General features: G+C 51.5%; 1 protein-coding gene across 1 annotated transcript; it reads left to right on the top strand.

Moving 5' to 3' along the window:
• The first annotated feature begins 5,230 nt into the window (after positions 1 to 5,230).
• Positions 5,231 to 8,268, top strand: LOC128970507 (receptor-transporting protein 3-like). The gene is made up of 4 exons (XM_054385737.1): positions 5,231 to 5,373; positions 6,415 to 6,878; positions 7,304 to 7,309; positions 8,192 to 8,268. Exons 1-4 carry the CDS (start codon positions 5,231 to 5,233, stop codon positions 8,266 to 8,268), a joined length of 690 nt encoding a protein of 229 aa, XP_054241712.1.
• Positions 8,269 to 11,641: the final 3,373 nt, after the last annotated feature.

The following is an 11,641-nucleotide window of genomic DNA, read 5'->3' as shown; positions in this document are numbered from 1 at the left end:
TCCTGGTCACTGGAAGGTCTCAGGTTTGGGATAGGTTGGGGAGGAGGTGTTGCAGTGGTGTGTGAGGGTTATCTGGCCTCTGTGGGTGTGACTGGTCTGTCGAGCCCTGTGGTTTGGAAGTGTCTCCTGGCCTTAGATTGCTGAAAAGTGGTTATTTGTCCTGGAAGAGACCGGGTGGAGTGTGCTGGTGGAGTGTGCTGGTGGGTGCTGTGGTTGGTGGTAGTAGGGATGAGCTGCTGGACAGGTTGTCTGGACCCCTAACCACAGCCAGCTTCCACAGCCCTGGTGTGTCCTGAGGCTCCTTGGCCCACAGCATCTTCTCCATCCTGTCCCACTGAAAACCTTGCCCTGTCTGTCACTAAGCCTGCTGTAGGCTTGCAGAACATCTGTGTTTCCTCCCACAGCCCTCATTTTGCTTTCTCTAGTTTTGCTTTGAGTCGGCTCCAGGGTTTCTCCTTCTCTCTCTTCCTCCCTTTGGCAAGATGTGCTGCTTGAGGAGGATGCCAGCAGGCCAGATCCTGGTACATGGGGGTTTAGAGAGCCAAGCAGAAGCCCCCAAACCAACCCCTCCCCCCCCCCCCCCCCATGGCACTAGGGCAGAGCCTTGTCAGAGGGGGCCAAGCTCACTCCTTATACCTTGAGGGACCATCACAAGGCTGAGCAGACAAACAGGGAGCCCAAATCTATGTATGGTGGTACCTGCCCACATCTTCACATCCACCTCCTTCCTTAAATCTCTTCCCATCACTCAGCATATCTCTCCATCCCAGTACAGGGTGATGGGGCAACATCATCTCTCTAGAGATCACCTTGGGCATATTCCCATTTCCGGAGGACCTGCTCCCTCTTGCCTCAAATCAACCCTGGACAGGTGCACCACTCAACTCCAAGAACTCAACTACAAAGCCTGGAAGGGAACCTACAGCCATTTCTTGTCCTTAGAGGTGGTGAGTTTCACCATGACAGAATGACAACCATTCAACGTTGACAGAAGTAAGGTTAGTGGGGGAGAGGAGCAGAGAGCTGTGTCCCAGGATATGGATACCCAATTCATCATCTGCTTCAAGGAAGCAGTAAAAAATGAGAATGGAGGAAACTCTAGGTGAGTCAGCCTGCCCCTGCACTCAGAAAGCCAGTGGAACAAATTAGTAAGGCCACCAAGTGGTAAGGAGGGCAGTGCTGGGGCTGAGAATGCAGCTTTAGCAGGAACATGTTGAATGTTGTGTCAAACCAACCTCATCTTCCCTTCATTAAGGCAATGGACTGGGTGCCACAGGGGAAGCAGGAGTGATGCTGTCTGTGTGCTGCCTTACATGATTTTCTCACAAAGAGATTAAGGAAATGGGAAATTCTGCCACTGTGGGTGGATGGCTACCCAAGAAATTATATCCCATGAGCAGTTATCAATAGCTTGCAATGACAGGCAAGCTATCAAATCAGAATCACAGAATCACAGAATCAATAAGGATGGAAAAGTTCTCTTTTTTTTTTTTTTTTTTTTTTTGAGGAAGCATGGATGAAATGAAGGCAATATGCTATTGAGGGAGAGTGTGGGGGCCATCTAGGAGGAGGGTTAGAAATTGAACTCACCCTGATGACATGGAGAAAAGAGCAAAAATGCACTGAAAGAACGACTGGTGAAGAATTGGGCATGTTTAGTGCAGGAAAAGATGAAGGAAGTCATCAGAGTAAGGAAAAAAGCCCCAGTATGAAGCAAACAGTGAAAAACAGAGAAGTGTTTAGGGTTATATTCTGTTTCCCAGATGGCAGCCCATCTGTCTTGCAAGGCTTGCCATGCCCACTGCTGAAGGGATGCCCTGCTCTGTGATCCTGCCTGGGGACCAGGGCTGTATGTCCCCTTTTAGCCCTTCTGGGGACTGCTGGCAGGATGAAGCCACCTGAGAATGGAGCTACTCCAAAGGGAAGGGATTGATGTCCCAGCAGGGATGGGGCACATGTGGGCCAAGTAGGGTCCTCATGGGCAGTGTGGGCACTTTTTCCTTGGTCAGAGGGGTAAGGGTGAGGAGGCTGACACATGAGAGAGGGAGAGGAAGAGAAAGAGCTTTGGAAAATAACCTTTCTCCTTTTGCCTAGGTGGCTCACCTCAGGGTGGGAGCTGAGGTCAAAAATAATTTCAGGCTGTGAGAAAGTGTCTGGGAAATTGTTGTCCAGGCTGTACCTCGTGTTTGTCTCCTTCACACATCTTACCGAGGAGCTACAACCAGCATGCTGGGATGGAGAGGACTGGCAAGGGCTGTCCCTGGCAGGAGCTACTCAGCCCAGCAGGACCATGGGGCCAAGACTGGGCTCAACCCTGGTCCCTGCCAAGGCCAGGCTTCAGGGGAACTGCAGGAGTAGGTTTTGTTTCCATACAGGTGCTGGTAAGTGACAAGGTGCTTGGGCAGAGCTGGGAGGTGTGTGTGAAGTGGAACAGGACATCAAACTAGTTTCAGCTCCGTGGGTGGTTCTGGGAAAGTCCCTTTAGTAAGAGCAAGTCAAAGGCTTTTAATGGGGGCGACCAGCACTGGGATCCTTCTCAGAGAGACTGTGAGGGCTCAGCACATTGTGAGTCATGATTTGAGTCGTGTTGCCATGATGTAATGTGGGCTGCTTTCCATTAGAGCTGAGTTTTGGAGGCGAGGGCTTGTCATTAAGCAGTGTCGCCCCCACTGAGCAGTGTGCCTGAGGGGCAGCATTTTATCCCCTGGGGTGAGGATCGTGGGGAGCAGCGTCTGCCTGGTGGGAGCATCCTTCTGCCTCATGGCCACAGCCCTGGGGAGGAAGAGGTGGGCTGAAACCACAGGTCCCCCAAATGAAGTGACTGGTTTGTTTGATAGGAGAGAGGGCTGCCTCCCCAGGAGACTTCTCCTCTTCAGAATAGCTTCAGGTGTTAAACACAGGCATGGCTGCCCTAGAAGTAAAAGGGAGATACCAAAACATTTAGGTTTTCCCTACCATAAAGCTCTCAAAGGTAAATCTCAGCAACTAACACAGAAAGGTCCAAGAGGACAGGGAGATACTGCAGGGTGATGGCCCCATCCTGATCACCCTGCTGCTGGTGGCTCATCATGCCATGCCAGGTCACAGTATTGCCAGGCACTGCATGGTGCCAACTATGAGGCCAGCCCTGCTCCCACTTAGCTCCTGCTTTGCACACTGAGAGGCTTGCAGCCCTGGAGGCCCATCTGAGGCAGGCTGCACAAAGGGGTCTTCTATAGAGAACCCATAGAAATGGAGCCCCAACGCTCTGGGAAAGGAGTGGGAAGGTGCCAAGGAGATCTCTTGCTCCCAGTGCACCAGACCAGAGCCACGGATGTGCCCCACTCCTCACCTGTGAGCATCAGAAGCACTGGTGGGATGACTCCTTCACTTTCCTGCTTGTAGGTTGCTGCTCCAGCCCAAGAGGAACCCTGTGTCCCTGTGGCAAAGCTCTTGGGCAGGGAGTGACTCAGCTCTTATCCATAGGCTAGGACTTTGCTAGCTTTCCATTAAAATCTTGAAGACCTTATCTTGGCACCCTTGCTTCCAGGAAACCTCCTTTCCTTCTTTCTAATCCTGCTCCAGATTGTAGCATCAAGGCATAATTAAGGGTGGAAAGATCTCAAAGCAGGGAAGAACACTGAAACTGAAGACAGGATCTGCCTCAGGACTTCATTACCTCCCTCCACACTTGCAGGAGGGGCAGTACAGGATAGAAAGGTGCTAGAGGGCTCTTTATACAAATGACTCACTGATTTTCCCTTCCAGCAGCAAAGATCAGAGCCTCCCTACCAGTCTGTAGTTATTGGGACTTAACTATGTCACCTTTAGAGATCTGGAGGATGAGCCTGGTATGCTAGTGCCTTTTAAGACCTTACAGTTGCTGTCACTTACTGCCAGGAGCCGTGGTGCCACTCTTGTGAGGCCACAGTTGCTGTCACCTACATTCTCAGCAATCCTACTGCCCCACCTGGGCTTTTGGACTGTTAAGCCAGAAGGGCTGCTATGGGAGCATATTTCATTGGAAACCAATGTGAAGTATTTTAAGTCTGATCTTAAGACTCTTCTGCCCTGTTTTTAAGAATCAAGAATCTTGATCTTGATCTTGATTCTTGATCTTCTTGATTCTTGATTCTGTTTTAAGTCTGATCTTAAGACTCTTCTGCCCTGTTTTTAAGCAGGGGTCTGTCCTACTCCAGTCTTTAATGTCCTACAGTGTTTGTGTTAAACCATCTCTGCTTCTGGGAGCCTGGGTGCTGCTCTGGGCACTCAACACGAGGAGCTGCTGTGAGTTTCCATGGTGGCTTCATCTTCGTCAGTCACCCAGCACATTTTCTCCAAGGCTGGGCATTTTGAGGTGTTTTGTGTCCTTTCTATGCACAGGACAGTCTCCTCTGGAAGCTTCACAAGAAATGAGATGGTTGTATTTCAGTGGCAAGCTGAGCTTGCTTTATCAAGCTGCAGATCTTCCCCTATCTCAAGAGCAGTTATCATCTGGCATCTTATCTAACCTGCTCCTCATCCTTCATCACTCTCCATGGGATGTCCTGGGCTACCTGCACACCTGGACAGCACTGAGCTGAGGGGCAGAGGGCTTCAGCAAGCCCCAGCCTCACTGTTCATACCTTCCCTGGGTACTCTCAGCTGAGGGCCCACCTCATCTGTTTTGGTTTCAGGTGCGGTGCTGTCCTGCCTGGCTTCGCGCCTTGCGGTTTCACTTCAGGGCCTTTTTGTGCTTAAGTCGGCTGAAAGTTGTGAAAAAACACCCTCTGCCTGGAGGCAGCTATCGAGAGAGATAAGGTTATGTGGGGCCTTATCAGCAGCTGAGTCCTGTGCTTTCAGTGGGTTTTGCTTCTGTTACTCCTACACAGTCTGTGCTGGTTCACCCTGGGTGCTGTGATGGGCACGGACAGCCTGGCAGGAGGTTTCATTTCCAACCTCTCCTCCTACAGACAGAGCAGCATCATGAGAGCACAGTCTCAGCATGGTCAGGGTCTCATGTGTGTGAACTGGGAAACCCACCTTGTCCCTGATTTCAGGGGCATTTCACCCAGCTAGGACATGGTGCAGTGTCAGCAGAGCCTGTTACTATAGGGATTGGGGTAGGGCAGTGCTGCTCACACGGGAGCAAAGGTTCTCCTCTCCCAGTACAGAGGTGTTGTGCACAGAGGAAAAGGCAGCAGCACATAGGTATCAGCACTCAGAAGCTGCAAGCTTAATCACTGCCTCTTCCCCAGCTCCAGCTGGGACCATGAAGACCTGGCAGGGCATTTTTGCAGAGATTGCAGCTAAGCAATTAAAAGAGCCATGGACAATTCAGGAGGATGATAACCTGCAGGTCCATGACCTCAAGCCTGGGTGGAAGGAGTTTGTGCAGCGCCGTGCTCTTGGGAGGTATGGGGCTGTTGGCTTGGTCTTTGGAGTGGGACCAGGGACAATGTGCTGCCAGTTCACTTTCTCAGAAAGTTAGCTTGTATGAAGCAGCTTTGGATATGAAAAGGGCAGTTTAGAGGTGGATGAGGGTGGGAGGGGTTTCCCCTTTTTGTTCCAAGCTTGGTGGGTTACTTCCAAACTGAAAAAAAAATTCATGATAATTGGAGGAGAGTGTGGCAGCTCCACAGGGCCAAAGAATGTCTTTTCTCCTTGTTGGTGTCAAGATACAAAGGGCTTCTTCAGCAAGCAGGGGTAGTTATAACACACCAGAGGAAGAGAAGAGGGAGAGCTGCTGTCTACTGGGACATGGACTAGCACCTCAGCATTCCTGCATCTGCACCAGGCTGTGGGATCTTGGAGGATGGAACACCTGTGACTCTGCATTACTGATGGGAGGCTCCATCTCAACCATTTCCAGCCCAGGCAGGACCCTGGGCATCAGCCAGACATCCTGCCTGGGCAACAGCAAACAAAGACTTTGGCTGCCAGCCCCCATACAGATTATGCAAGACACAGAGCTGTGGGTTATGTATCTTTTCACTCCTCAAGACATGTCCTCACCTGCCCTGCAGCCTCCACCCACACCTTCCTTCTATTTTTCTTTTTTTTTTTTTTTCTTTTTGACTTCCCCAGCTTTCTGCTGAGCTGTGATGAGCCAGCACAGGCAAGGGCCTGAAGCCCCAAACAGAGCTGGGACTTGATGTTCCCTCCGCAAGGACCTCTGCTCCTGACAGTGGGGCTGGGATGAGCTAGGAAAGGGGACAAGGGTGGGCCCAGCAGGCAGCCTGGCTCCCCAAATCTTTTAATTCTGGAGCCAGCCCTGCATTTACATGCCCAGGCTAGCACGATGCTGTTCGGGTAGGGACAGTTTTGTGTAAAGCTTTCATGCATGAGGTTAAACTATCAGCCCTGTAGCTGCCCTGGTCCCTTCTGACTGTGCAGAAAGCCACTGGCTTAGCGCAGGGAGCCTGGAACGAGCTGATCTCCTCTGTGCCCTGACAGGTTTCAGTGCTCCCAGTGCTTTCACGTGTGGTCTTCAGCCAAAGTGCACATCCTGTTCCACATGTGCTTGCACAAGGGCCGAGGCATGGTGTGGATGCGAGTCTTCCGCCAGTTGTGCAGACAATGCCCCAAACCCCAGCTGAAGGAGCCTGAGTTCAGCCAGGAGACTGTGGAGAAGGTTCTGTACAACCTGGTGCTAAAGATTCTCAATGACTTCTACCATGTGACCATCCAGGCCTCCGATTTCCTGGAAGTTGTGGTGGACGTACCAGTGTCAGGGCCACACGACAGCACCCGCTGCGAGGGCTGCCAGCTTGGCATTTGCAGCAAGTCACAGCTGGCCCCAGCATCAGATAGCAGGAAGCCCTTGGTGGATGTGGACGAGCCCAGGACCCATCAGACCTTGAAAAGGCATGGCATGAGGCGCCATGCAATCCCAACCCACCTCCCTTCCCTCTTCGATAGCAGGTTCCCCTGGAAATGGTGCTGCTGCATTGGCAGCACTTTGCTTTTTGTTTTGGGAGTGCTCCTTTTCATCCTGTTTTATTTCATCATGTAGTAGTGGGGTCTGAGGACCACAAAGAAGAACCAGGGTGATGGCTGGGGGGAGCTGATGGAGAATCTGGAAAACTGGGTGCTCAAGGTCAGCTCTTGCTCATGTCATGGCAAAGCTTCCTTGGCTCCTGGGGGCACAGGGATGCATCAGGGTGCCTCAGCCAGGCACCTCAACCCACAGCTTGCTGGGGTTTCCTATGGGACAAATTCTGCACAAGGACAACCCTCAGCTGCCCATGCAAAGGATGAGTGTATTTATGAGAATAAACCAGGTCCTTTCTCTTCAGCTCAAGGATGCATTTGTGCTTTTTAATTCCTCCAAATCCTTTTCTAGGTACATGTGAGCAGCTTGGAGGGAAGCTGGGGACTGCCTTTATCCACCAGTTGGGCTCACTTTCCAGGCAGGCACATCCTCATTCTCCCCTGCCTTTGGCTTTGATGGAACTGGGCACCCAAACAGCTGAGTGGCCCACAGAGGTGGAGGCTTGCAGCAAAGTCATGGGAAGATGGTGCCAGTGGACACTGGCATTGTCTCCTCTGAGCTGTGTGCAGTAGCATCTGCTCTGGCCCTGTGCACCAGTGTGTGTCCCTTGTGTCACCAGGGACCTGGACATTGTGTTGTCCTCCAGAAACATCTGGGTACTACGCTTTCACAAGAAGATTCTTGATCAGGGACTGCAGCGATAGGCTGAAAAAGGGTAGATTCGGATTAGATATTAAGAATTCTTCATTGTCAGAGTGGTGAGGCACTGGAATAGGGTGCCCAGAGAAGTTGTGGAAGGTTCCTCCCTGGAAGTGTTCAAGGTCAGGTTGCCTGGGGCTTTGAGCATCCTGGTCTAGTGGAAGATGTCTGTGACCATGGCATGGGGTTGATACTAGGTGATCTTTAAAAGTCCTTCCCAACCCAAACCATTCTATGATTCTATGGTTCTGAAAAACACCCTGGCAAAGACAAACCCCTCCCAGTTGGCTGGGCACCAGTAATGGGGGCAAAGGGTGCCCAAGATTGGCAAGTGCAAGAAGGCTGTGACAGCAAGTCCCAATTCTCTCCTCTGCTAGGTCAGTCGTGGGGAAACTGCCCTTACTGGGCTACCATGTCTGGGTAAAGAGCAGGATTCTGATTCCTGCATGTTGCAGAACTCAGAGGACCTAATAGGTATCATAAGGTTGGAAGAAAAACTCCTGCACCTTGCATCCTTTTAGCTTCTTACTTTCCCTATAGGGGAGCTGCTGGACTTGCAAGACTTGCAAGACTTGCCCATGGGAACCAAGGTGAAGCTGGTTTGTGAATACTTGTAAAAGCTTTTGAAATAGCCTTCACATACTAAGCCTCAAATCCAACCCTGTCTACCAAGATCCATCTGCCCTGGTGCAGGCAAATGGTGGGCAAAATCAGAAGGGATCATCTTCCCCTGACCTGAAGTTCAAAACCTTTTCCTGCATTTCTCTTTCACATCAACAGCCTGATTGCTCTCTGATGCCACTGTGCATTCCAATGTTCCTGTGGCAAGGAGTCCCCCAGGGTAACTTTATTGATGACATGCTTCTTTTTGTTTCCTTCTCTTTGTGTGTTGTGGCTGCCTGAGGTTTTGTGTTGGGCAGGACTAGCACTCTCCTCAGTCCCTGCTGGATGATACTCTGTGAACAGGGCCAGGGACCTATTGTCCCTTGCTGCTCATGTGGGTGGAAAAAGATATGAATGAGCCAGACAAGAAATATTTGGGCACAGTGAGCAACTAATTTTGGTTTCATTTCTTGTGCTTGAGCTTTGACTCCTTCTCCACTGCCAACCTATTCTGCCCAGGGTGCCTGCAGTGGGGTTGGAGTTTGACTGATACTGGTGCACCAAGGCTATTAATTCAGCCTCTCTGGGGTAGTCCTGTGGGGGACTACTTTGGAAGGAGGGTGGAAGCAGGTCAGCCCCTTCATCTGCATCCAGGGTTTCTGTGCTAGGTGAGATACACCACAGAACTGAGCAGTGGCAACCTGAGTCCATCCCCAGTATACAGAGGGCTTCATCCTGTAGGAGGTGGAGAACTGGACCTAATTGCCCACTGGAGGGTGGCCAGAAAGGGAGGGGGGTGAAGTGTGGTGATTGCTGCAGACAGATTAATCTGTCTACTTGGAGGAAATAAGTCTGAGGGGAAGGTGGAGAGTTTCTGAAATTGGTTTTCAAGCTGTCTGTCAAACAAGTCCAATGAGGGCCAGACCTGCAGAGCTGCCAAGACAACTGTTTCTGTCACCTACTGACTTTGCGAATGATTTGATGCTGCAGATGGATGTGGTAGAAAAGATTTCACAACTGAACTGGTACAAGAAAGATGGGCTGAATAAAAGGCACTCACCAGAAACAGCATCACCAGAACAACTTTGAATAAAAGGCACTCACCAGAAACAGCATCACCAGAACAACTTTGAATAAAAGGCACTCACCAGAAACAGCATCACCAGAACAACTTTCATAGCATCAAGCCCTGGCTACAAAGCTTCTCAGGTGGTCTCATCCCTGCTGTGTCCTGAAGAGCCTTTTTACACTGTGGGTTTGGTTTTTTCATTTGCTGGTTTAAGCCTCTCCTTTATTTTCATAAAGGCAACCTGCAGGCTATTTGTTAAAAACCCCAAAATAACAAGAAAACCTTGTGCGATCCGGAGACCACGTGGCTTTTGCTTCTTTGGCGCTCTGTGCTGCTCATCACACAAACCGTCCCCTTTCTCCAGAGCCTTCCCTCTTCCACAGCTTCTGCAGCCCTAGCCATAGAACCAGCAGATGGAGCTGCGAGATCTCTGTCAGCTGCACTGCGACGGGCCAGGCTCCCCAGCTAGGGGATGATCTCCACTGCACTCCTGTGTCCAGCTGTTTCCTGCAGCGTGATCCCCCTAAACCGTGTCCTTCACGGATACGGCCGTGGTCTGTGGATGAACTGCTCTCTTGCTGTGATTTTCCAGTCTCAGAGCACTGGAGAAGCACACACGATGCAAAGTGCAGGGTCTCAAACCCCTACTGGTCCCCAGCTTTGTGTGGAGGACAACGGTGCCGTGGCAGCAGGGCTAGGGGCTAGTGTGGTGCCATCGGTAAGGACATCCTGAAGAAAGAGAGCCACTATGACCCGTCCTCCTTGGAGGGAGTATCAGTGATGTCCCAAGCCTTTTTGTCAAGGGGACAGTGTCTGAGGGAGTGCTTGGGCCTTGTATTTGAATGAACATACCTCTCCTTGGCTGGAGTGGCCTGGGGTAAGTGGCTTGGCTGTAAAGGAGAAGGCTGGTTCTGCAGCCTTGACGATCTCCCTTCCCTCCTTTGTGGCTCTTCCTGTGCTGGGAAGTGCAGTCCACCCTCTCCCTGCTGGTGTTATGTCATGAACCAAGAGACAAGGCCAATTTTCTTGCTGCCATTGCCTGTAGCCCTCTTCTTTCCATGCTGAGGTTTTCCCAGCCCTAGTCATCATGTCTGGCTGTCTGCAGTCTCCCCAACCACCCAACTACTGAGGGGGAACTCCCTTGCCTCTGCCTGAGAAGAGAGCTCTGGTGGAGACCACATCCCTGTGGGGGTCCTTATTTTCTTTCTTGCATCTCTCCACTCTTTTACAAGGGCAGGGCCACCTCTTGCTTCCCTGCAATGCCTTCTGCACACACCCAGTGCTCCCCTACCCAGGGCTTTGTGTGCATACACTGTTTTTACCCTTGTCTTCTCCCTGCTGCTGCCTGCTTGCCTGCCTTGTGTTGTGCATGCATGTCCCCTCCACCCTGCATGCCTTCCATCCCCTTCCCATTACTCTGAGATGCCCATACATACATGGACTCCAGCCCAAGTTTTGGGGTCCTTCCAGGGCACCCCTCTCTGACATGCAGCAGTGCCCATTTCCCACTTGTTTCTTAGCAAATATTCCCCAAAGTGCTGCTTTTCATGGCTCTTGGTACTTTTGGAGCCCAGAGCAAGCCCCCACAGCTGAGCTCAGCCCCTAGGGATGGTGAGCAGTGGCAAGCCCTCAGCTGGCATGGGGACAGCAAACTGATCTCAGGGAAGGGAGCTGAGGGATGAAGGATGCTCTGTCTCCTTGTGGGTCCTGGACAGGTCCTGGCTGCCTTCCTTGTCCATCTTGGGTTGGGTTCTGCTGCAGCCAACTCACATCTCATGCCTGACACTCACACACAGCCAGGAATGGGCAAACCTCAGCCAGAGACATTTTTTGCTGGCCTTTCACCGCAGCCAGACTGATAAATTGCTGTCCCTGCTGCTGTCTCCCTGGAGAGAAGCTCTCACCACTTCAGCAGGTCACAAGGTGCCAGAGAATGCAAAGCCTGTTGTTGTTGCTCTTGCTTTTCTCCTCTGCTGCCTGTTCCCAGCCCTCCTAGCAGCCAGCCACAGCAGCTGTGGGGCTCAAGGGGCTGGCAGTTGGCAGCCTGGCATCTTGGCAGCTTGGTGAGCCGGGGGTGAGGGCTGGGTTGCGTTGGGATTTCCCAGCAGAGCTATCGACGGGAGGCGGAGGAAGATCTGTATTTATGACTGATCTATTATCACACAGCAATATTCTTTAACTTGCCCCAGAGCTGTCCAGCCTCAGATCCTACAGCTGATGATTTAATGCTCAGGGGACCATGCCTTGGTTTTGCTCTTTCTCTCTCCTCCCCTTCATCCCCCTGATGTTTCTAGACGTGTTAGCAAACCCATGAGTAA

Source organism: Indicator indicator, chromosome 13, assembly GCF_027791375.1.
Source record: "Indicator indicator isolate 239-I01 chromosome 13, UM_Iind_1.1, whole genome shotgun sequence".
NCBI lineage: Eukaryota > Metazoa > Chordata > Aves > Piciformes > Indicatoridae > Indicator > Indicator indicator.
Note: the sequence above shows the minus strand (reverse complement) of the source record. Positions and strands in the feature narration are given on the sequence as shown.